This window comes from Denticeps clupeoides, chromosome 5 (assembly GCF_900700375.1).
Source record: "Denticeps clupeoides chromosome 5, fDenClu1.1, whole genome shotgun sequence".
Lineage (NCBI taxonomy): Eukaryota > Metazoa > Chordata > Actinopteri > Clupeiformes > Denticipitidae > Denticeps > Denticeps clupeoides.
The window spans coordinates 32,421,439-32,448,735 of record NC_041711.1 but is presented as its reverse complement, the minus strand read 5'-3'; the positions used below and the strand labels follow the sequence as shown (position 1 = coordinate 32,448,735).

The following is a 27,297-nucleotide window of genomic DNA, read 5'->3' as shown; positions in this document are numbered from 1 at the left end:
GCTGCCACACAGATCCAGCAGTTCTTCAGGCTGCTCCAGCCAGCCCATGTGCTAATAATATGACTATGCAACTGTGGGCAGTATACTGCATTGCTTCAGTGGAGTTCACGACCCCACCAGTCAGAAATCAGGGGATGGTTTACCATGGCAAGTCATGATTGCAACCCCCCCCACAATGCCAGTTCTGCTGGTATCTGACTCGGTCCATAATGGGTAAATGTGATAGGTTGGAATTTGGTAGGATAATACCAATCGGATAACTACAGAGGATAACAAACTCCTTGAATTACGGGAGGAGCGGTTCTTACCCTCCTGCCTGAGGCAGCCTACGGCAGAGAAAGAGGGGGAATAAGCGACATAAACAGGGACCTAACAAAATGAAGCACCCCAGAACCATAACAACACTGCAGAATAGATCACATTTATTTTCTTAAAAACTACCACATTTTCAGTGCGGCAGAGACAAGTTAGTAACAAACAATATTGAGGAAACATCAGCACTATTACACACGGCTACCTCACCACAATAAAGCACTGCTTGGATTTATCTATGCACTAGTGTCGATGAACCATCCAACCACCAATCGATGGAACATTTTTCTGTTGTTCATTCGGCTCCCCAGGGTTCGAGCAGAGGCTGCGTCCTCTGGAAAGTAACAGTCTGGGCTGGAAAAGTCCCTTCTGATTACAGTGACATGATTGGTTGTGCATCACATGTTTGGTGATGATGGGGAGTAAAAGAGGGGTCCACCGTTTTTATTGTCCTGAAAGATCTGCATAAGGAAAAAGATGAACAGAATGTTAAAAATGCTTCTCCCAAACAGAGAGAGAGAGAGAACATAAACTAAAACATAATTAAATAATAACTACTGCTGATTTTTTTTTTAGAATACTAGAAATGAAAAAAGATGATATATTGACATCTTCTACCCTGATGGAGGTGAAACCTCTAATTCCTCTTTAATGATATATTTGAAATGATCACTTTATTTTGAATAATGTTGGAAAAGGGTGCGTTCTGGTATGGGGCAAGGTTACAGGGTTCTATATCCTGGTACAGTGGCAATTTATCTGAAGGGGTAATACGTTAAGAACAAAATCATCAAGAAGTCACCAGATTTCTGTGTTTTATTTATAACTGTATCTAAACAAATGGTATTGTTTCTAATAGATCACTTTTTTGGGGTGGATGGAAGCGGATCGGAAAAAGAATTGAAAATACATTTTTCGTGTGCATAAATCACTAGAGAATGAGTATTCAAAATCTTCCCACAATGAGTTTTTGCCCCTATTCTGAAGAATGAGTGATACATGTGTTTTATTTACTGAAGTTGCCACTTTAATGTTAATTCCCCTTATCAAATCAATAACGTCATCTCATCAAAACGGAGGGAACTACACAGACCCTCACCTGCTGTTCAGTAGTTTATCATCCGTTTCACGGCATCAAAGCATTTCCACTTGTCAGGGATGTAGAAGGGCTCAAAGATGTGCGGGAAGGGCGTGTCGTACCCACACACCCTGGCGATGGGGGCCTCCAAGTTTAGGAAGCATTCCTCCTGTGAAGAAAGCAACAACATCGATCATCATCGGGGCTGTTCCATCGCCGCTGAATGTCAGGGAGCACAAAATCAAGCAAGAACTGACAGTAAAAGCACAGGGGTGTCTTTGGCACGGGGAGACAGGGCTACGCTTCTCTCTTTTGTTTTTTGATGCGTCTTTACGCGTTCTTCAGACAGAAAGCCCATTTCTTGGCTGCTAATAACAGAACAGGAGCCCCGTGCACGCGCATGCTGCTGGTACGGGACAGGGATGTGTTGACACTGACACTGCTGGCATGATGTCTGCTGGGACAGGTCTCAGGATGCAGGGTCCAGGTCCATGCCAACGGGTGTCTAAGAATCTGCGTGCACTGTGCATGACACTCCGACCCTGGAAGCCGGCAGGCTCATGCTGCAGCCTAATCACGAATGCTGAGGAAGAACAGATGAGAAATGTGTGTGTGTGTGTGTGGCGTCAACTGAGCAACAGCTGGTAAAACCAAGATTAATGCACTCCATGTCATACAAGACATTTAATATCCCTGAACATTGCCATAAAAGGCTTTAAAAAAACATTTCTATAACACCGAAACCACTTAAATTGTCATTCACTTTGGCTCTTTGAGAAAACTGAGCATATTTGCTATGGGGGAAACCAAGAGCATAATATTGGCTAATGCACACATAAAAGGCAGTGCAATTAGCATGATTTATGTGGCATATTCATGTGCGCTTTTCATTCATCTTTTCTGAATGGGCGCCCGATCCTTTCCGAACAGCCCTGATTTGCAGCGGAAGGCCTAGCGCTACTTCACCTCGTCCGCCTGCTTAATTTAAACCTTAAGAGTCTGCGATCACGACAGGCTTACAGCTCATTAATAATGAGGTCTGGAGGAGCACTGCATGCTAATGCATTCATTCTGGCTTGAGTATGCAAAAGGAAGGTCTAGCCACACCACGGGTGTCTACAACCACTTCAAACAACTGTTTCAGCCTTTCAGAAAGAGCTGCAGTGCCTCTGTGTCTTATAGAGAAGGCAGCAGGTATAAGGCTGTGTAGTAAACTAAGAATGGGCTAAGACTCAATTTGTTGAATACACTTAAAAGGAAGAGTTGTCCAGCCTTGTCCGTGTAATGTCAGTTGGTGGTTATGATCTGACTAAACTCAATTTTACTACTGTTATTTAGATATTTGCTTGCTTCTGAATGTAAAACATTACAAAATGAATAACTAGTCACATAATAAGCCTGTTTCAGATGTACTAAGGTCATTGCAACAGGGCTTATTATGAAAATGAAACCTTTATATTAATAAAAATTAATAAAGCTGATTATAGGCCTCGCTGCATTTATGCATCCCAATCATTACCAGCCATTTCACTCCTTGTTTGGGCAGTTTTTGTTTGTTCGATTTGATATTTATCAAAAAAGGACATTTGTAATAGACCCTAAATGTCTGAATGGTAGAAAACGGAAAAAAATGAAAAAAATAGGGTTTGCTATTATATATCCTTATCAAAAAAAAAAACAACCACGGTCCCGCCTTCATCCATCTCCTTCAGGTAGGAAACCAGACCTAATTGTCTGTCATTTTTCCTGACAAAAGATGACTGCACCTGCCAAACCATCAATGTCTCAAAAGCACATCTACAGATAGCTCCTCGGATGACAGAGTAATCATCGCTGAAATAAAACTACTAGGCCGAAAATACACTTACTGGAAGCGCACAGGAAAAATACAGTCCGGTTGTAGGTCACCACATCTGGACAATCAAACTCCAGCGGTGCTCAGATTTCACTAAAATCAGTGTTTATCTCCAGGCAGTACATCATTACATGCAATATACTTAAATGTCAGCAAGAAAACATGAGAAAAGAATAGGACCGAAGCTGAGAGCACATAATCTAAAAATAGGATTTGAATCTCTACTTGTATATTTTGACTCCCGACTGGACGAAAAAGAAAGGAAGTGGACCGTCAGCGACAGCCACAGATTGGAGTGTAAAGTTTAGGTTGAAGAGGGAATGCCAATTTTACCAGCAAAGGAGTGGATGAGGACAACAGCACCAGTCCAAGTCGGATGAGAATAGTCTCATTGTAAGACCTTCACTTCATCCGGCAAATGACTTCAAATGACCGGGGGCCTATCGGGAGGATTTTCAGATGTCAGCTCCATGATGAATATTTAACAATAACTACCAAATAAAAAAAAGAATGAGTATTTACCACTTTGAAGCATATGACACGAAACTGCAAAGAGACATTGCAGAAATAAAAGTTTATTATCTGGAATGAGTCAAAATCATTTCCACTCATCTCTGCTCAGATTACTGAAGTTAAATTATGCCGGGTCTTACAAGACTCGTTGGACAATTTGTCTTGTATTTATTTGCTCTCTCTTGAGTAAGCATTTTAGTTACATGACTTCTGCTCAAGCTGCTGCTGATTACTTATTGATATACTAGTTGCTCAAAATTGTTTAAAGGTCAACCTTCAACCTTGGGCCAGTTGTGGCCTAGCGGTTAAGGAAGCAGCCCTGTAATCAGAAGGTCGCCGGTTCGAATCCCGATCCGCCGAGGTGCCACAGAGCAAAGCACCGTCCCCACACACTGCTCCCCAGGCGCCTGTCATGGCTGCCCACTGCTCACTCAGGGTGATGGGTTAAATGCAGAGGACAAATTTCACTGTGTGCACCTTGTTCTGTGCTGCTGTGTATAAAACAATCACTTCACTTCAACACCTCAGCCAAGATACTGAAGATACTTTTTGATATAATAATCAGAGATACAGGATTTTCATTACTTGTATAAGTAATATTGCAGCTATAAAAGTTAAACTTTTTGAATAAAATTTACACAAATCTGAAGTGGAACATCTTATTGGTTCCCATTGGATTGTGACCAGTATATTAGATTAGATATAAAAAAAAGCACAATGCACATTACTGTCTACAGCAGCACCGTATATTTGTGATGAACTGCAATTGAACACAGTAAACTATTAAATGCAAAAACCGACCAGTCTAAAGAGTCCACTGCACGTTGAGTCGAGTCTTCATTCTGTGAACCGTTGAATGAGAATGGAAAATAAGGCTCCCCCTTGATGCGTGGGAGGGCTATATGCCATAAGATATATGCACTTTGAATAAAACAAGAAAGAGAGGAAGTAACAATCACTTAACCTGTTGAATTTACTCAACTTAACTTCCCCGGACAGGTACTAACTGTAATGGAAGGTGTTTTAGTGGCAAACACGCCCAGGCTTCAAGCTGCAGATTATTCCCAGTCCCTCTTTCTTTTTTGATCTCGCGATTCAAGTTGAGACACCACGGCTGCAGCTCTGCCAGCGCGTGCATCCAATTTCGCTTCCTCACAATGCTGAACAGGCTCAGTCCCTAAACTCTGCCCTTTGAAGTGAAGATTTGTGTTGTACTCTGATGGAGCCCGACTGGAGAGGGATGTGGGGAAAGACGTGATTTCTGGTTCTGATTCTCCGGGCATTCGCTGCTGAGAAATTTCACTTCATCCTCACCAGCACCTAATGGCACTAAACACCCACTTTGATGTGACACACAAGCAGCACGCTATGGTCCAATTGATTCCAATTACAAGCCTATATCTGAGGAAATCAAACAGAGAGGAACCAGGAGAATTAAGGATGCTGGGCCAGCAAACGCTGTGGTGGATCCGCATTGTAACCTCAAGACCACTGGATACGTGTGGGCTTGAACAGCAGGACGTCTGTTGTGGTTTTGCAAAAAACACAATTGCTAATTCAGACCTGATTCATGTGCTCTGTATGCGTAGAGAATAATGCCGAGGAACCGCATGAACGAGAGAAATCCTGTTCCTCCGGCCCTGTACAGTTGTAGGTACAGCATACATGATGAAATAAATGAAGAAATCAGCAATCCTATGACAGACCTCACGATTCCATCAAGCGTGCCAGGAACAAGACCGAGGTGATTCACCACAAACCCACCCAGGACCATAACTTCCAAGCACGTGCAAGAATTCCACAAACAGTGGACCACGGCCTTCACATTCCCACTGGCCTCCAGCTCCACGTCCATTTCCTGGGCCAAAGCAGAAGCTGAACGTTAACAATGCCCGGATGGAACGTGGCCGGACCTGGTGCTGTGTGGGTCTCTTCTCTTCACTAAGTCCAGTTAACATGGACGATCGCCGATTCCGGCCAAAAGCCTCATTTTCCCCTCCGCCGCATTGTCTCTGCGTGGCTATTGTTTCGGGGTGACTCACCACCGAGCGAGGGTCCTGGCCGTCGCCGAGACACCAGGGTCACGTTTCTATGGAAACCACCTTCACGGTTTCGGTGGCTGTGGCGTGCACGTGCCGGAGAGGCGGAGCGCCACGTCCTGTCGTTTTAACGAACGTGCCGGTGTGCGCGTCTGCGCTCGCGTCGCTAAATGACAGAGTGAATGCTGCGCCAGATGCGCTCAAGATGTCGGATGCTGCCCCGCGAGAGGGGCAGGTCGCACAGCTGTTTTGGGTATAAACCTGTCACCGCAAAAACTTTCCCCTGCGACCAAAGTGAAGTGCCGGCCTCCCGATACTGCTTGTAAAATCGAATAAAATTAAGACCCACCTAGGATTTTAATAGGTGGTGGTGTTTCACAAGTGCTCTTATAAAGAGTTTTTATTGAAAGCAAACATGTGGAGATGTAGGCATGGTTCACAGGCCCTTAAAATTGCTGAACGGTAGTCGATGAAGGAGAGAAGGGGAGGGCTGGAGGAACGCTTCCTCCACTCAACTCTGTAAATGCCGAAGGGCCGTAATGGCGGGGGACAACATTACTTCATGGCACCATCCAAACTTGTTACAGACAGAGGTGGAGATGAGGGGAAAACAATAATCCTAGTTTCATTGGAAGGGTGGTGGAGTCGGAAGTAGCAGTCTTGTTATTAACAATGTTTGGTGTGGTAGTAGCCCAGTGGGTAGGACACAAACCCCACTTACTACCATTGTGTCCCGGAGCAAGACACGTAACCCTGAGTGTCTCCAGGGTGATCTGTAACTACTGATAGTGAGTAAAATATAAATGTAAATGGTACGTGTCAAAGTAACATCCACATAAGCGTAGTACCCACGGTCTCCCAGCGGGACTGCCTCCACTGCCATGCCCTTCTTCCCATAGTGCATCTGGTGCACTATAGATAGGGTGGTAGTAGCCTAGTGGGTAACACACTTGCCTATGAACCAGAAGACCCAGGTTCAAATCCCACTTAGTGCCATTGTGTCCCTGAGCAAGACACTTAACCCTGAGTGTCTCCAGGGGGACTGTCCCTGTACCTACTGATTGTAAGTTGCTCTGGATAAGGACGTCTGAGAAAGCACATGCACATTATTCATTGTAGATTAGCGCTTCTATTGGATCATACAACACAACCCATACTGTCCATCCGGCACCTCCCGTCATGGCTCATCTTGTGTTTTCAGAATAATGGATAGCACTAGGGCTGCACGATTTGGGGAAAAAGACATATTGCGATTATTGAGATCAATATGGCGATATGCGATTGCGATATGATAAAGGACACTTGCTTGTATATCAATGAAAAGTCGCATACTAATAGTGAAATGTTTAATTTCAAAGTGAAACATACAAACTACTTATAACAACCTGAAATGCCCAGTGCTTTCAAAATGCAATATTCTACAAATATAAAATAATCACAAAAAACTCTTTACATTACTGTCGAACGACAAACCCTGGTAAGGCTAAACAACTGTTTTGATTATATTTGGCCATTATAAAATCCCGTATTATAATTTAACCAAAACGTTGTTTGGAGGCTGACTTGAACACAGGGATGCATAGCTTTGCTAGCATAGCTAAGATTAAGATTTGTAAACTGAGGTGAATTTCTTTAGGAAAAGACGTCAGTCTTTATTCAGAACGTTTCAGTTCTCTGAAAGACAGAGTGTTTTTATAAGGCAAGTAGGTGAAAGCGGCTGCCCAGCAGGCGTTTGGTCGGGCTCTTACCTGTACTCTGGCACTGATCTCAGCGGCAAAGCCTCCAGTAACCGGGGCCTCATGACTGATGAGCAGCCGCCCGGTCTTCACCACGGACTGTAAAAACACAACACACATCAATCACTCTCTATGGAACTTCACACAGTCTGCTTACAGAGAACGCACAGAGCAGAAGGGACATGTTAATGACAAAAGCGACCACAGAACGATCAGAATGGTTTTTGCAAGGATGCCGAATTAACACTGGAAATTGAGTAAGTCTGCAACTGTAAGCATGGTGGTGAGACCAGAGTCATTTGGTTGGTAAGTTGAACTTCTAATATGGTCATGCAATCAGACCCAGAACGAAGCAGCACCATTTAGATCTTTTTTTTTTACATTTACAGCATTTACCAGACGCCCTTATCCAGAGTGACTTAGAATCAGCAGTTACAGGGACAGTCCCCCCCTGGAGCAACTTAGGGTTAAGTGTCTTGCTCAGGGACACGACGGTAGTAAGTGGGGTTTGAACCTGGGTCTTCTGGTTCATAGGCGAGTGTAGGCTACTAGGCTACTACCACCTCATAGCACCAGTCCATAACCGCACAGTATGTGGCTATTTTGCGCGCGCACGCACACACACACACACACACACACACACACACACACACACACACACACACACACACACCTAACATCATTTTCAAAGAAGCCATGGAGATGGCAGTTGTTAAGAACTGGTGAAGCTTGCAACACAGAGGTCAGAAATTCCCTGCTCTCAAGCGCCACGGGAACGTCAATCGTGTTATATGCTTATACAAATGTAAATTTGAGCAGCCATAAACTGTGGGGCAGAATTTTAAAATAAACACGCGCCGACAGCTGTGCTGTATATCTCTGATGGAGGCTCAGTCGGGCTTCGGGTGGATTTGGGCTCACCCCGGCCCCCCCCCAGTATCACTTTGCACTACAGCAGTAAGGTCAAACACACCGCTGTAAGACGACGCTGCTCTCTGCCAAGGGCTCGGAAGTGAGGACCCCCCCCTCCATCTAAAAGCAATCTCAGCGATTAAAGTGAAAACGCTGCGATCACAACGCCCGCCACCTACTGATTTACAGCAGGACGGCCACATGGGACGCAGCTGGCGCAACCCTAGCACGGCTTCGAGTACACAGACCATGCACTTGAGTTCGAGTAGCGATACCAAAGGTAAAATTGGGCCCTGGGATGGTAGTAGCCTAGTGGGTAACACACTTGCCTATGAACCAGAAGACTACAGAGTCACAGGTTCAAATCCCACTTACTACCATTGTGTCCCTGAGCAAGACACTTAACCCTAAGTTGCTCCAGGGGGACTGTCCCTGTAACTACTGATTGTAAGTCGCTCTGGATAAGAGCGTCTGATAAATGCTGTAAATGTAAATGTAAATGTAAAAGGTAAAATAGGCCTGCAGTGAAACTTCTTCCTTTAAACGTCCACGAGAAGAAATGCACAAAAGCAAAACAAGTGGAAAATGTCCTTCAGTAAAAAGTACGGCAACTTGTGACTGTGTACGACTGTGTACAGGGTGGTAGTAGCCTAGTGGGTAAGACACTCGCCTGTGAACCAGAAGATCCAGGTTCAAACCCCACTTACTTAACCCTGAGTGTCTCCAGGGGGGGGACTGTCCCTGTAACTACTGACTGTAAGTCGCTCTGGATAAGGGCGTCTGGTAAATGCTGTAAATGTACATATTTTGCATAATGTAGTAGAGTCTGAAGAAAATGAAGTGGAGTTAAAGTGAAAAAACATTTTATTTTTTATTTTTACACACACTTTTTTTTTTACAAAAATAAAGCTATGAATCACATTGACTTTGTTAATGTCCACAAGTGGCCATAAACTTGATGTTGGAGTGCTCATGAAATACCTCAGCACTATCTTTACTGGACGACAACCTTGAATTTGGATCTCTCTCTGCCATGTACAGTAAATAAAGGCAGGGCCCTTGGCTGCAGCGGGCTGCGGGCGCGCAGCGCCGGGCCCCGAGGGACACGGCAGCCTGCCGGGGCAGCCAGCTCAACATGGTGATCAGAGAGGCCAGCAGTCTCATCTGGCTTTACTGCAACCCCACATTACAGCAGGAAGAGGCTCCACCCGCTACATACCACGCCGCTCCGGCCAAACGCCGCTCCATTATCCACCTCCATATCTCCCATGGTCACCTCTCTCTCGGTCTCTGCCACTCTCCGGCTGCTCCTCGCACTAATATGCTCGCCAGTCATGACCGAGCCAAACGCACCACGTCATAACGTTGCACTGAGCCTGCAGGACCGTGACTAGTTTACAGCCAGTGGCGCCCACTGTGTGGTCTCTGTTTATGGCGGCTCTGGTTTCGGGGTGTATATGGCCAGGCCTTAGGGGTCTAAGGGGTCGCCCGTTACGGGATCATTAGTGCCACCCCGGACCGGACCTCACAATTGTTCTGAAGCCCCTCAGGCTGCTTCTGTGGGCTGCAGAAAGGGAGCGTTGTGTCAGGGAAGAAGAGCATGTACCGTTCTCCGTTCCACAAGGGGGTTCGGCTTCAAGAAAGAAAACAAAAAACAAAAAAAAAAAACTTTCGACTTCGAATCTACATCCAGACAATTTCTTGCATTGCCATAAATAATTTTCTTTTTCCATGACTGCAGTCAGCACATTTTACTGCTCACCAGCCTGCAGTCAGCACATCATACTGCTCACCAGGCTTGCTACAGTCATCATTCATCTTCTGCATGCAGGTATTGTGCAGGTGAAAAACTCTAATAAATACAGGAGGTTTTATTGTCCTTGGACTTCTGTATAAACTCCACAGTGAGCACAGATGCATTTTCAATTTCCGAGCAGAAGATCCACCTGAAAGATTTGACGAAGTAAACCCTTGACCGTTTGTAAACCGCAGCCATTTTTGGAGTTAATGGCATTAGCACAAGGCCTGGAGGCCTCAGCGTGAGGAATGATGACTGTCGTCCAGTGGTGGAATGCAGATGATGGCCAGTGCAGCAGTGCAATGGTGCTGCGCCCAAATGGGGTTCCCCAGGCTCCGGACTCTGCACTTGGGGGCCATAAGAACCCCAGGCCGACTCCCAGGGGACGACACCCCCCCCCTTCCGAAGACGCGAACTACAAACTGTCAAGGGTTCAACCAGCAACTGCAGGTGGGCCACAGAGTGACTTTCCTCTGCCAACCCCACAAAGCAGTAACGCTGGAGGCATGAGGCTGGGGTATGCGGGGGCCTCACTTGCCTGGTATGTGCTGTGAACTCGTGCTTTGACGACGATGATGATGATGATGACATTTCCTGCAGGGTATTCTCAGTCTGTACGTTCACTTGGCTACCACTGTAGACCTCACAGTGTTTTGGAAAAACAGATTCAGCCATTTCCTAGGATTTATAAGGAGCCATTGGCAGGATTGCCAACTGCACCCTGTCAGCCAAACGCAGGTGAAAGCACCGGCACACGGAGATGAGTTTTGGAAATTACACCATTTTCTTCGGAACTTCTCGTAATGAATATTCCATATAATCCTCAATGACATCTGTAGACCAGAACTGAACCAGACACAGAGCTCTAATCGTTCCGCATGTCGACTTCAAAGAATAAAGCCTCCAAATGCATTGAAATAAAACGGTTTGGATAATTTATGGATAATTTAATATTGGTGTTACCAGTGATCCAGAAAAAATTAGTTTTGGCTTACATTTGGAAAGCTACATGAGACAATGGAGCCTTAGAAAGGAGGTGGACCACGAAAAATGGTAAATGGCCCTGGACAACGTCATCAACGCAAGACTCAGTGCTCAAGTTCCCAGGGGTGTGCAGAATGCGTTAATGCATCTGGATGAGCTTTTCTAAAGAAGAAGCCCCCTTAGCAACACAGCGACATTCCACACGTGTTTCTGTCAAAAAGGATTCCATGGCTGTTTTTACAATATGACAGGATAGAGTTTCAGATCCAGAGAGGGAGAGATTTTAATGACCCATTAAAAAAAAAAAAAAAAAAAAAAAACTGCCTCACAATTCTTACCGTGTTCCAGCGAACTCACTCAGAGGCTATTAAGAGGATAGGTACCTCTGGAAAATGTCTTCACAGGAGAGAACTGTGCAATCATATCAAAAGAACACATTTCCATAAGTCTTTTTTTTTCCCCTCTCCACACACTTCTTTAGGTCCCCAGCGTGCATGGTCAAATATAACTGATCACCTCGGGAAAGCAACACCTTCCGCAACCCTCTGTGACGTGAAAGCAAAATTCACACCAAAGTCTCGATCCTGGAAAAGGCATCCAGGCTCCTTCTCGTAACCTTCGCAGTGCGCACCTTCACGCAAAAATTCTCCATCTACAAATCTGTTTAATGGCTTATTTATATAACAATATATTGCAATTTAAATGTACCATAGGCTGTGGTTACTGGTTTGGAAAGAAACCAAAAGGACACGGGAGGGGATTTGTGGTCACGGCAGGGGGGTCGCTCCCACTCTCTTTCTCTTTCACCACCAACAGTGATGGAAGCCCCCCTGTACCAGAAAACAGCGGCTGAGACGGTGGAGGGTGGGAGTGAGAAGTGCAAGGCGGGAAAGGGAAAGTGCCGGCCTGCTTAGCTGCATGTTCACGCCTCTCAAAATGAAGTCACGAGGCTTTAATTTCACCCGACTGTATATAACTTGACAACAATATGACAGCATTGCTGGGGGCAAATGTGTTGACACCAACCGCTGCCTTCTACTTTCAAGTGACAACTTCAGCAACTGCCAGGCATTTTAGGGAGGGGATTCCATCTATAGCAGTTTTTGGTGGTCCGTCTTAATTTTAGTCTAGTCTTCGTGCCAAGCTGTGTCATTTTAGTCTTCATAAGACATCCACACTCATTTTAGTATAGTTAGTATAGTTAGACTACTCCATGACTATTTTATTGTAGTTTTGTCAACGAACTCTTCACATCTTAGTCAAAGAAAACTGTATTTTAGTCTCTTTAATCTGTATTTTTTTTTTTTTTTTTTTTTTAGTAATGCAATTCTGTTAAACCCAGTCGATATATTCTGTGGCACATTAAGTCGATATACAAAAACCTAGTTGAACAGACAAAAACATTTCCTTTTAGTCAAACCCATTTCCTAATTACAGCAAGGTAATCTTATATTATTATTATCCATGTTTATTGGCCATGTTCTGTTGTCTTTTTCACGTAATTGTAAAGATTGCGTTGTCATTTTCTGTTCACTGACCACAAGTATCTTGAAATCGAATTAATGCCGTGAAATTATGTCATATTCGTGAACAGGTGGGAGACACAGGAAACAGAAATACTGCATAATAATAATGCGATGAAAACAAGAGGAAACAGCATCTCATTTTCGTCAATGAAAATCGAGAGACATTTTAATACAATACCTAGTCAATGATACTACATGATCGATTTCATTAAAAGGTACAGTCAAATGACAATTAGTCGAAGGAAACACACTGAGGGAGAAATAACTTCTGTCTAGGTCCGTGTGTCTCTCCGTTCACCCGCAAAAAAGGCCACTTCCTGTTCGCCTGCGTGTCCCTCACTGCCCCCTCATCACACAGTGACAGCACTGCACTTATAAACTGGCCAAAGCCAGTGGCCACTGATGCGAGCCCAGAGCCTATTTACTTTACTGGCCTCTCCAGCACCGCCGCTGTCCGAATCGCTCATCTTCAAGCGACTCCGTCTGACCGACGGACTGCACAGCATGAAAACGGAGCAGGGACTTCGTATACGCTCCGTCTGTCAGCATGCTTTTCCATGTCACTTTCTTCTTGCCTGCTTTTCCTTCCTCCCCCGAGAGGCAGACTGACAGCAGTACCAATTGTGGCCGGTCGTTTAAGTCTCCCGGTTCCGGTCGTGGGGCCACACTGGGCCAAGCGTCGCAGGGACCCGGCTCGTTCCCAGCAGTCGAGCGCAGGCTCCCCTTTTATTTACTTCTGAGAACTCCGCCAAACCTCTCAAGCCGTTAAAAGTGCAGAGGTCACAGAGGCCAGTCTGCCTGCCAACATGGCGCTAAACGTGTTTCGAAATTATCCCATTAAATCCCTCGTGCTCAACGCAGGGACGGATGGACACGGTCAGTTTCAGGTGAGGGTTAATGTCCGGCATGTCCTGTCCCCGTAGGGGCCTCTGTGCCTGGGTTGGAGGAAGGGAGGGCGGCGCTGGTGGTGGCGGCTGGGCTTTAACGCTCATTGCGCTGTAGGGCTGTCATTAGCCTGAGCCGCTCACTGGCGGAGGAGGTCATGTTTAGTGCCATTCCCATACACACCCAGCATAATGGACAGATTGTACCAACAGACTCAACCTGGTTCCAGCGTGCATCTTTTGCATAAAAGATGATAAAAATGGTAAAACTACCATACTGACTAAGCTTCGGTATAGTTTTGGCAGTGTTAATCCTCAGATGACATTCAGTCACAACTCGCGAGCCATGTGATTGGTCTGATAGTGTGTCACTGTTCAACACCACTCTTTAAAGCGGTGGTGCAAAACCAGCCAATTTTGCTCTACTACGGACAAATCAACCCCCCTTTTCAAGTGCCTAAGCAAGCCAGGACTGCCAGTTTGAAAGACTTATCACCAAGGGCCACACCGGACAGGAACTCCAAACATTAAAAAAAAAAAAAGTCATTTTAAACCCATTTCAACACTATTAAACCTGAAAACTTATACCTGCACCCCCTGTCCCCTTCCTTCATTGAATTAATTTATATTTACAGCATTTTTCAGACGCCCTTATCCAGAGAGACTTACAATCCCTGGAGACACTCAGGGTTAAGTGTCTTGCTCAGGGACACAATGGTAGTAAGTGGGGTTTGAACCTGGGTCTTCTGGTTCACAGGCGAGTGTGTTACTTACTAGGCTATCAAATCTTCTTCCACGAGTTCCGTAACACAAGATACGATGATCTGAGGGAGAGTCCCTGGAATTGTCTTCACAATAGCTGGGAATGTCGTTGTTGAAACCAAATTTTTTATTCTTTTTAACATCCCACCAAAGAAATTTCTAAAACAGCATGAGGTGAAAAACCCCACTCATCATCGGCGAATGAAGAGAAGCAGAGTTACTCACCACCACTTCAGAACCCAGCAGCGGTGCATTTGCCTTGGATGTGGCGACGAGAGAGCATTTACCGTGGCCGGCTGCCATCTTATATTACAACGTATGGCTCAAAGTGGGCGGCTGCTTTGCATCTATGGTGTTTTGGTAAAGCGGTTTACATCTGTGTCTGTAGCTCGGACGCGGTTCTGGGTTAAATCTCTTTTGCTTTTAAAGTGAGCAAGGGCTCATTTCCCATCACCACCACCAAACTCTCTCTCAGGCTCTTGTTATATAGCAAGTGAGGCACTACGCTGCAACAGGTTCGGCTTCACAGCCGAGTTGGGATCAAATGTGCGACCCAAAGCTCGGACCAGATCTAAATTCAGGGATTAGAATTAGCCTGAGGTTCTCCCAGCATCCATCCCTGAAGCTCCAGACTTCACTGGTCCTCCTCCAGTTCCCTAATGGCCCTGGCCACCAGCACAGGCTTCGTGGAGCACAATCCCCATCCAGCCCCCAGTCCCTTCAGCCAGCCTCACTATCTGCCTCAGCACTGACCCCGATGATCTCAATCTGCCCAAACGCCTGTCCAGGACGCTTACCAAGTGGAAAAACGCACAAAACAGACGTTGAATGGGTACGCAGCATGGGCTTCTGAATCCAACTCAGTTCTCAAAGCCTCAGTGGGGCTAATCCCAAGGGATGAGGATTCTTCAGAACTTCCTTTGGATGATGTGAACAGTTTAATTATGGAGAGGGACACTGCTGTGTGCATGTGTATGCAGAGTAATAGGCTACATGTGGTATAGTAAAATGTACTTCTGACAGAAGAAATGTTTAAAGGGTAAAATAACTTGGCAGGAAAGTAGTGATAACTAAACATAGAAAGGTAGAACCAAATGTAGTTTTTATTTCAACGTTTATAGTTGCATTACTTTTTTTTTTGCCAATTTAATGACATGAAACCACAGACGTTTTCTTCCAAAAGAAGAAAGATGAAGATAAAGTGGATGAAGTCTTGAAGATGACAACTGATTACTTTTAAAATGCATTTCTTCACAAGAAATTGATTTGCAGTGAACGTTGCTGGAATGTTTTTCCATAATTTTCAATCATGTGCAATGTACAATCTCGATTCCAGTGAAGTTGAGATGTTGTGTAATACACAGAAAAACAGAATACAATGATTTGCCAATGCCTTTCAACCTATATTTGATTGTATACGCTACAAAGACAAGATATCTAATGTTCAACTGATAAACTTGATTGGTTTTTCCTAAATCTTCCCTCATTATGTATTGATGCCTACAACACATTGCAAGCCTGGACAGGAAAGGACTGGGAAAGTTGAGGAATGCTCATAAAACACCTGTTTTGAACATTCCACAGGTGAACAGGTTAATTGGAAACAGGTGTGTCATGATTGGGTGCAAAAGGAGCACCCCCAAAACCCTTTTACATTTACACAACTGGAATTGGGGCTGTACTTTGCACATGACTGAAAATTGTGGCAAAACACTATAAAGAGAACAAGCCAGAAACGTTCACTGCAAATCAATGCCTTTGAAAGTGTGACATATACACGATAGTGAAAATTTAATTATTTTCTAGATAATAATTCATTTATTGCTGTAAAATAATCGGCAACAAATCTTCACACTGTTGTAGATGCTGTGTTATTGTAACACCTTGCAAAAGCTATACTTCTTATCTAGAACTTAAGAACCCTAACATTTTGACTTGATAACTTGGTGTTTGCATATTTTTGACATCTGCACACAAGAATAATGACTTGCCGCTATAGAACTAATAAAAGCAAGGACATATCCTTCCAGCCAGTGACAAAAAGACTGGGAGGAATTATAGAAATCTCATGAGTTGTGCATAGGAATGTGTGCACTTGGAAAAGCGTCCCAAATGAAAGGAAAGGCAGACAGAATGAGGTATAGTCAGTGTGAGCGAGAGTGTAATGTATTTTCCATAGAAATGTGTGTGTAGTTAACAATGATTTATCGACTAACTAATCAAGATTATTCTTCACTATAATCTCCCTACAAGCACATAGTAATCATATTTACCATTTAAATGTCCTGAGTTTGAATTGCATAATGATTCACTACATCCCCAAGAGATACAGACGATCCAAGTTCCTCTTAGTGCAGCCCAGAAGAATGTGGTGTGTTCAACTCAAAATAATAAACTAATAAAAATAATAAAAGTTAAGGGTTTTAAGCTCAATAAAAGCAGGTCTGCTGTGTTTTAGAGTTTGAGGAGCTGAACAGCTGATCCTGTCCCAAGGCTCTGTGGAGTCAACCCTGCCTACCAGCATGAGTGGGGCAGCATAGCCCGCCACCGAAAAATCAACCATGAGTCATTTTCCACTGTTATTACCAACCAAACGGTACCAAACGCGTGAGAATAATGCCTGCACAATCCTCGGCACCACACACCCCCTTCTACTAAAACCCACCAGCTCAAACTGGAGCATGCCGTCTTAACTGTGTAATCACATGCGTCACTTTCAATCTGAAGTACGCAGGACAGAAAAACAAGACCCCGGAGCCCTCGTCTCGTGCCATTTTCTCCCAGTTGTTTCCAGTTATTTTTGGTTCCCACCTGCCAAAGACATTGGGGGCATATTGCTTGACTGTCGTCAGACGGAGACTTTAACCTTGTGACTGGCAGCCACTTGCCTTCCGTGTAGAGCAAAGTGCACGTGCTATTCATTAGCACCCGATCCAAAGCGAGGCAAGGGGTTGGAGACCCAAGGACCGAGATGGTAGCCTTGTGCCTGCTAACGTGTTACTAATGGACTGCACGGTCAGTCAGGTTATGCATCTTTGATTCTGGAGCTAAATTTGTAGAGAGCTGCAACACTAGCACACGTCATGCACTGACCGTAGCATCTACTCCAGCCTATAACACACACACACACACACACACACACACACACACACACACACACAAAGCCATTTGGCCATCCAAAGACCTGACTACTGTAACAAGGTCACATTGAGAATCTTCACAGTCAGACATCCAGGTGAATTTGTCTGAAAGTTGATTCATGGCAACTGGACTTTCTTTAAAGAGACGTTTCATTCTGCATCCACAGAACTTTGTCAATTGCAGAATGAAACGTCTGTTTAAAGAAAGAAAGTCCAGTTGACATGAATCAACTTTCAGACAAGGTCACATTGAGTTTGTAGTAAAAGTACAAATCACATAAGAACATGGCCAATTCCACCAGCACTGAATCACAGAGCAACCACAAAGCCTGTGAAGAAGGAAGAAAATCGGACACATAACAAAATATTTTAAATCTTATGCATAAGTAAACATGTACCTTTGGCTCAATGAATGTGGGTGTAGTGGCCTAGTGGGTATCACACAGAAGTCACAGGGTCAAACCTCAGTTACTTCCATTGTGTCCCTGAGCAAGACACCGGAGTAGCTCCATGGGATCGTCCTTGTAACTACACCATTAATGTAAATGACATTGGCCTAAAGCATGCACACTAGGTGACTTGGTGACTCTACATTTGCCATATTGTACCCAGCCCTCAAGCTGTGACAGTGAGTGAGTTAAGGGAGTTAAGGAAGTTAAGGAAGCGGCCCCGTAATCAAAAGGTTCGAATCACGATCTGCCAGGGCACCACTGAGGTCCCCACACACTGCTCCCCGGGCGCCTGTAATGGCTGCCCACTGCTGGGTGATGGTTAAATGCAGAGGACACATTTCGTTGTGTCACTGTGTGCTGTCACAAGGACAATCACTTAATTTTCATTTGTATTTCTGCACTCATCTTTTTTGTTTCTTTAGCTCATAATACAAGTAAATAATAAAAAAAATGGAACACCATGGGCTGCCATTGGATACTAAGAACCTTCAGAGGATGAATAAGGCCTGTTGCACAGTGCACAGTGTCCGGGTGGCTTGTTCAGCCTGGAAGTTTGGTGCTGTTTGCAGTTGTTTGTTTCCCACTGCCATAATCGCATTATCATCGAGTAAACGGAATTGAGCTCAGGCTCTGTCATGCATGCGGTAACGCTGATGTATTACACTGGCACTCACCATAAGCAACTGTCTAACTATAATTTCCATTCCGACTGGGCATGCTCATGAAGTTATATTTAAAGAAAAATATATATGTCACTAAAGAGGCTAAAAGCTTTCTTCAGTAATAACTCAACAAAAATAAAAATGTCTTCTGTGAACCATTAATGAATCATCGTAATAAATCACAGAAAAACTCTGTTCAGCTCTGATGGACAAACTACCGTACTATTAGAGCCTTTCTCAACGGCTAACTAATGCGGTCATAATAAAAGCAATAAACGCTGGTAGAGGCAACCCTTCCCCCTTTGTGTTTTCGAAACTTTTAAAAATTACCTTCCCTCACACACGTGCACACACACACATACACACACACACAAAGAGAGAGAGAACTGTTTACCTGCTTTCTTAGAGCAGGAAGCACATTATGGCTCAGGAGCACTTAGTAAATGAAGCATAGAGAGTGATAAAACTGAGCTTTATCAGAGAACCAACCAAGGTCCGTCCAGCCAGGAGCCTTCCTTCCAGGAACCTGCACTTTGAGCGATGCTTGGATGCACATAGACACTTACGGACACGTACACGTGAGCCCACATGTGTGCTCACTGACTGAACAGGCATGCATTTGCTACCTAGTTCTGAGATGAGGCTTCACGGCAAATCACTTGTCACAGCGCGCCTCAATATTTTATAAATCTATTAAAACCGGGGATTAATGAGCAATGCTATACCTCTGAAGTACTGTTGAGTGATGTTCAGTTAAGCAAACCCGAGAGATTAACTCTTGGACAGTGTTGAACGCTTGCATTTATTTGCTAATTATTGGCTAATTAAGACAAATACTTCATACAGTGAGGGAATTAATGATTTGTTCCCCTGATTCGGTAAGTTTGCCAACTAACAAAGAATTGATGTCATTTCAGTGGTAGTTTATTTCCCCCCACTGTGTAGGTTGTAATATATCTATTCAAATAGGATGTTCATGCCGCTAATTTGCTTTCACATTCCAAAAATTTTAACTGGCCACAAGAACACAGTTGACACCGAGCGCAGAGACAAGTACATATTGCAGGGATCTAGAAACACAACTCCGAATAATGACACACAAATTGAGACCATCCAGAATAATAGGGTCACGGTTACTTTTAAAAACATGCACAAGAACGAAAGAGCGCTGTGATGAAGTTTTCTCATCAACGGGGTTTACTAGGTTCAGCCAATTGTTGCATCACTCACAAGGATGGAGCCAGAAATTTATGTCTCTGTTATTTATCATTCTGTCTCTAGATCACAAGTAGCCCACATTAACAAAGGCCAAGCTGACACGCATCTCATAAATCTATTACCTTATGATTTTGTAAGGCACATTGGAATTGGCCAATGTCTCACTTCTAGGTCATAATGGTTCTAACTTACTATTCAGAAGGGACTTAATTCATTTTTTCATGTGTCTGAAGTCCCAGACAGGTGGTACCACACCACTCAGATCAGTCTGTTCTGTCCCCACTGCAGTGACCCTTGTTTAATGGACCAATTGTATGCTGAGCCACAAACAAACCAGTCAGTTTACATTATCCTGATTCTCCGAATTATTATTTTCACAATGTCCTTTTCCAGGTGTCTGCACGGTGACAATAAAGTCTGACATTCCTCAGTACTGTGATCCTGAACTCCCCGGAAAGAGCCGTGCAAGAGAGGGACCTGCAGGCCCTATAAGAAAACACAGGGAAACCTGCGACAGGAAGAGCAAGCAGTTGACTCGGCAGTTAATGAGGTGGACTGCAACGGACACCAAATGGAGACCAAACCTTTCAATGTCAATCTTCACACATCAACGGCTTCTCTGAACCAAAACAGCTAGGGAATTTGGAGCAATAAAACATGCACTGCATGGGTTAACTGCACTTCAGAGGAAAACATAAAACATTATTGGAAAAATAATTAATCTGTTTTGTGAAAAGCAGCATTAAAGTGAAATGATTGTCACTGTGATCCACTGCGGTAAAGCACGCGGTGCTTTTGACCATCACCCCTGCCAAGCAGTGGGCAGCCATGAAAGGCGTCCGCAGAGCAGTGTGTGGGGACGCCACCTCGATAAAGGGGACCTTAGTGGCACCTTGGCACCCTTCCAATCATGGGGCTGCTTCCTTACCTGCTAGGCCACCACTGCCCTCTAATATGTGACAGATACTAGAGGTGAAAGTTCACATCAGGCATTCTGAACCAGGCAAATCAAAGTGGCCATACCAGTGTTTGGTCGTCTGCATGTTTGGATGGAGTCAAATAAACAGTGCATATATGTTTTTTGTTTATTAGGAATATTAAGTTTATTTATGAATATTTATTCACCAAGCAGTGTCATAATAATAAATTATGTTCAGCAATATAGTCCACTCATGCATCGCGATGCATGCGTCGATTATGAGATTAAATTGAAACACCCCTAATAGATACCCAGAAAGCTAGTGTCAGGCAGAGTCAAATCCAGATCCATAGGGTCAAATAAGGACACCATGTGATGACGGGGATAAGTGCAAAACAGAACAGAAGCAGATGTGTTTTATAGCTAACAGAAACTGGGACCAGCCCGACAACCATAGATTCCATCAGTTGGAATCATAACCAGCACACGGCACAAACTGTCAGGAGGTGCAGGCGGCCTTTCTAAAGCCCACCACCTCAAACAAGAGAGGTTCGAGCAGGTAGCCAGCAGAGGCGAACCAAAACGCAGCTCTGCGCCTCTCATAACATGCATTTCAGCAAATGAGAGGGAGGCAAACTTCAAGGTCGCAGCACATCTTGATCACGTTAAAGAGGCAGCCGAAGCAGGAGAGTTTGCCTTGGACCGGCCACTCTGGTCTTGGGGCTCATGGGCAAGCAGACCAGTCATAATAGCCTATAAATACAGATCGCATAGAACAGACGTGGAAACAAGAGTGCCATTGTAGCAGGGCCCTGCTCCACCGCTGGCAAACATGATGTGATCCAATCACACTTAATCGACAGTTGGTCTTTCCTCCATCGGGCAGCAGAAGCGAATCAAGTCTTCCACTGGCGCTACCGCACGTTACGCAACTAATAAGAATCACCTACTGAAATACACACGCTAATGAGAAACGGGCCCGGCAAACACTATAAATTGTTGGCTTAAACAAACCAAAAAAAAAAAAAAAAAACAACACGCAGGCAACCATTTTCCGTTTAAGCTAATTGGAGACTGCCTGCTGAAGCCTGTCTCTATGTCTCATGTAGGTAATTCATAAAATTCCAGCTGTAGACTCCATGTCAATTTTCAACATTATATAGAACATTCAATATATTTCATATTTCCTCCAATATGCACAAAGACAAAGAGCAAGGTCAGCGCTGAACATTAGAGAAAATGAATAATAATAAAAATGTAAAAAAAACAACCGGTGAAGTGCACCGAATCGCCGCCACCTCCTGTGCTCAAGAATATATGGACATTTCAATATTTCCAAACGTGTTTCAGCCTCGTAAGAGACTTTCCACATTATATCATCTGAGTTTCTGGTCTGGCAAGAACAAACTGACCATTTTGTTTATCCCTAAAATGAATGTCTATTACGCTCGACGAAGAGTTCCAGACAGCAGGGACAAAAAAAAAAAAAAAAAAAAAAAAACACACACAACTGGTTTTCTGCATTTTACTGCAATTTTAGCTGTTTCTCTTTGTCAACAAGGGCGCAAGCATATATAGCTGACAGCGCCATGGATTACCACCCCTAGAAGGTCCAAGCAAAAAACAAGAAACCAAAAGACAATATTATAAATGTCTAGGGACAAGAGATTTGGCCAAACAAGAGTTCAAGCGTTCTTCAAAAGATTTAGCGGGTCTGTTGTACATATTGGGGTAACCTGTGCTATGTGGGGCAGTGGTGGCCTAGCGGTTAAGGAAGCGGCCCCGTAATCAGAAGGTTGCCGGTTCGAATCCCGACCCGCCAAGGTACCACTGAGGTGCCACTGAGCAAAGCACCGTCCCCACACACTGCTCCCCGGGCGCCGGTCATGGCTGCCCACTGCTCGCTCAGGGTGATGGGATAAATGCAGAGGACAAATTTCACTGTATGCACCATGTGCTGTGCTGCTGTGTATCACATGTGACAATCACTACACTTTCAGGGTAGCTGCTTCATGGTAATGAGACTGGCACTGCTGTCAAAAGCCAGGTCCATCATCATCATCATCATCATCAGGAAAACGTGGGAACATTTCCAGAATTGCAAAACGCGCATTTATAAATCATTTAGAAGCTGAAGCATGGCCATATTATAAACATCATACTAAAATAATTTTAAAAAGTCCTCCAGTGATGGTGGCCATTATTATTTACTGAACCCACCTACAGTCTCTCACAGAAGTGGGTACACACTCACATTTAATTACATCTTCCCATGGAACAACATTGAAGCTATGACATAATGTAATGTAGTCAGTGTACAGCCTGCCACTGGCAAAGAAAGTGAGCACACCCCTACGTGAAAATGTCCAAATGGATCCCAAAGGGTCAATAATTTGTGTGACCAGCAGATTGTTATACCACTACCATTGTGTCCCTGAGCAAGTGTCTTTCACTTGGGACACAATGGTGGTAAGTGGGGTTTGAACCTGTGACTTTGTGGTCTTCTGGTTCATAAGCGAGTGTATAGCCCACCTGAGTCTTCTCATCAGATCACAAACCTAGGTCATCCCCCCCAAATACAACAAGAATCTTTATGTACTTCTGTTTGCTATTTCCAGTTACATTTCGGCTAAAGCTACGTTGTAGAAACGTGAAGCACCGTCCCAGCGGCCAGTGAATCCAGCCCTGTGAACGCTTGAAGACTCTGACTCACAGTTTTTGTGGAGACTTTAATTGGGTGAATGTACGTCTGAGAGCTACATCACGAATGCTCTCCTACGGGCTACACCACCTCATTACACTCGTCGTCTATGCAAAACCGGGCCAAAAAAACAAAAAAAAAAAGAGAAAGGAACTAAAAAGTCTTAAAAGGCGCAGAGACTCAAACAAGTGACCTCAGGGGGTGACAGGAAGGCTTTCACAGTCGCGGCGTCACCAGTGTTCTTCTTGCCTTAATCAACAAAACGTGTGTGGGTTAAGGCCCCTCCGTTTATAAGTGACGGGGAAAAATACGTATGAGCGTCCACACGTACGCTCACTCGGTCGGCATTCTCGTCGGGAGGGAAAAGTCATAAGCGCCATAATTAATTTTCGTGAGCTTGTCAGGAATAACTGCGTGGCCCAGGGGCAGGGGCAACTTCGACTAGGTGACAGCGGGGAAAAGGTGGAAAGCTCCACACCAAAATATGAGACTCCAAAAACTATGACCTCCCAATGAAATAGTTAAGCATTCCCAACATAACTGCGCTGAGCCGACTGCGACCTGCCTGCGAAAGCTCACAATCCTGAGGCCATTTAATCAGTGCAGACCCGTTAAAGAATTTTTTATTTTTTTTTAAACTGGCTTAAGGTTAAGAGGAGGAGACAAGAGTGGGAATGGCTGTGGAAAGGGCTCATAAGGAGACCTGACACAAGAAGCCAAGAGATTTAAAAATGCAGCTTACGTTCCTTTTTAATCACCAACTCAAAGCCCTGCTGTCTTCAGGGAGTCAGCCGTGTCAGTGACTCCCGGTCACAGTGCACAAGGTTCAGAATTTGGTCAACAAACTGAGATTTGCAGCATTACTGGAAGCACGTTTAAATAAAATGCCGTCTGCAGCATTCCAGACTAAGCCAAAAAGGAATAAACACGTGAGTTTGGAAGGAGGAGAGTAGTTTAAAACAACTTTCAGAAAACTGTTTTCAGACACGGTTCAAATGGCTGCTTTAAAATAAATCATGGGTACGGCTGATGCAAAGAACATAAAAGGGGGTATTTTAGAGAAGTCAAAAGCCCTCAGACCTTCATGAGACGGTCCCCTCAAAAGACTTCCTGCACAGACAGTCACCAGACAGATGGAGACCCAGTGGGGACCTCTAGGGGCTGTAATTTGTACCTGTGGTGGTACAAACATGCACATTTCCGACAGTGTATTTTAGTGCATGCCTCAAAGACTCACAACTCACACTCGTGCTCATTTTTAGGAAAATATGGACAATTTATGGACGAGGAAGCACAGAAGTATCGCTAGTACATCTGTAATTACATCTGCCCCAAAAACATTTACAGTGTGAAAGGAAAAAAAATGGTCAAACACAAAGAAAATGTGTGTAGCAATGGCAAAACTTCACATTTATGCTAAAATGTATAAAAGTATAATGCTTGGTACCTATATTACCCTAATTAATAAAGACATTTTAGACTAAAGTAATTAAAAACAAATCTGTATATAATCATGAAATGAGTAGACAAATGACTGTGATTGTCACATGTGATACACAGCAGCACAGCACACGGTGCACACATTGAAATTTGTCCTCTGCATTTAACCCATCACCCTGAGTGAGCAGTGGGCGGCCATGACCGGCGCCCGGGGAGCAGTGTGTGGGGAGGGTGCTTTGCTCAGTGGCACCTAGGTGGATCGGGATTCGAACCGGCAACCTTCTCATTACGGGGCTGCTTCCTTAACCGCTAGGTCACCACTGCCCATAATGTATGTCATAGTGGTGTTAGAAATATATAATATATCATATATCATGGAGTAGTTGTATCGTGACCTGTGTATCATGATACGCATCGTATGGTGAGATCCTTGCCAACACACACCCCTGGTAGGTCATAAAGGTGTAAATGAGCCAAAACCACACAAGAAACTTTACTCAGTAAATCTGATAAATAGTGTTGATATCAGAAAACACAGAAAAATATGACATGCAACTAGTCCTGTGCTGACGGCACAGGTCCACAAATTAGAGATATGCAAGCAAAGACATTGAAAACCACCAAAGTGACTCTTGTTGCCAAGTAGCATTAGGGTGCTGAATTCAGTATAAAAAAGAAATCACTCACTCTGTGTGTGTGTGTGTGTGTCTCTCTGGGAAGCACAGAGGTGTCTGCAATTCATAGGACCGAAATACAGGGACACAAATGTTCAAACCTAAAGTGGAACATATGTCTAGTGACCAGATTTTCTGAGAGAGACCAAAAACCAAACATAAATTAATACCGAAAGGGTCTAACATAACCAAAGCGGTATGTTATGTGTAATTTAAAGCATTCTTCAGTGGGCTTAAAGATCTAGTAGACTCACTGGACAAACAAATGCCTGCGTTTTTGCCAATTTTGAATGACTAATGATGATGGCGAAATAAATCAATCGCACACAGACACTAACGGATACTCAGCAATTCACAACAAGTCCTCAGATGTCCATCTTCCATTTGACGACAAATTGATTTGAAGTGGTTTTCAATTCCACAGGCAGCTCTCAACACAAGCGAGGAGAAAACACTAAGAAGAAAACCGTGTGGCAATAAGTGAGGTTAAAGTAAAACGTAACAGCACAGCACCTATATGGTGTGTGTGTATGCATGCATGTAAGAGATCGACAGCTGAATGAGAGACAGCGATATTCCCTACAGAGCGAATGTTCCACCAACACGTCGGTCTGCCAGCACTACAAGGGCTGCCAAACGGCTATAAACACAATATTCAATTTCACAGGGCTGGATTAATGGGGCAGACCGCTTTGAATATCACCATGGCAATTTATTTATTTATTGGTAGGGGGTAGACTGCCACATCACAAGCGACGTTACATCCTTTGAACTCCCTTCGGCAAAACAATGATATATGCAAGAGATTCTAATTGGATACCTATTAAAGCCTTAACTATCAGTTAGGAGGTTGACTTGGCCGCGCTGAGAGCCCGTCACCCGCCCCCACCGACGGACTCAAGGGGCATGATAAAATGGTTGTATAAAAATTAATAAGGTGGCCATGGCAGGCGACCTCCCTGTCAGCCCCACTCGGAAAAACAAAAACAGCCCATGCAGCGGTCGCGTGGCGCCCTCGTCCAACGCGCCATTTACCGCACAGAGGCTCATGCTTCAGGTCAGGCGTAAGTGAGGAGGAAGCCAGCCGAGAGAGGTTTCAGGACAGGATATGCTGCACTGTGAAAACACATACTTCCAAGTCGTGAGAAAGAATGAAAAATAACAGGAGCTTTCTCCTGAAGCTCACGGTTCACATTTATGAATGAAGACCAGAGGTTTAAAATGTTGAGTGGAATCGCTCATTCACATGCAAGATCAGCGCTTTTCAGCATGATCTCTAATAAAACACTTTCTAAATTAAAATGACTTTCATTCAAGAAAGAGCAGCTATTAGCAGATAATAAATAGCACAACAACCGTATTTAGCAGCTATCCACTGCAACAGCAACAATGACAGTGTTCCTGATTTCTAGGGGTATTGAAAAAAATATTGTGATATATTACGTGGTAATATTGTATCCATACAGTGATATTTTATATCAATTTAGTCCAAAATTCAATTCTACATTGTTTTGGCTGAATTATTAATGGGATGTGATTCACACATATTTTACACAGCATCTTGTATTTCAGCTCTGTTTTTACGTAAACTGTGCAATATCGCAAAATGTACAGTATTACAACTTATCATGACGTAATCATATCGTGACCCATGTATCGTGATATGTAACGTATTGTGATATCCTTGCCAAT

The 27,297-nt window shown here is 44.1% G+C and overlaps 1 protein-coding gene and 1 long non-coding RNA gene across 3 annotated transcripts in view; both read right to left on the bottom strand.

The window, feature by feature from the left end:
* Positions 1-400: 400 nt before the first annotated feature.
* Positions 401-27,297, bottom strand: part of bckdhb (branched chain keto acid dehydrogenase E1 subunit beta) — a 39,260-nt gene continuing 12,363 nt past the window's right edge. Inside the window, exons 9-11 of one of the 2 annotated variants that reach the window (XM_028981593.1) lie at positions 7,546-7,632; positions 1,412-1,559; positions 401-773 (exon numbers count right to left, since the gene is read on the bottom strand). In XM_028981593.1, the coding sequence (XP_028837426.1) occupies positions 1,419-1,559; positions 7,546-7,632 (228 nt within the window). In that variant the 3' untranslated portion in view covers positions 401-773; positions 1,412-1,418. The other variant, XM_028981594.1, reaches the window with a different exon arrangement.
* On the bottom strand, positions 1,980-4,765 carry LOC114791069 (uncharacterized). The gene is made up of 4 exons (XR_003749901.1): positions 4,723-4,765; positions 4,560-4,600; positions 3,768-3,791; positions 1,980-3,685 (listed from the first exon to the last, which is right to left on the bottom strand). It is a non-coding gene; the product is annotated as an uncharacterized LOC114791069 (long non-coding RNA).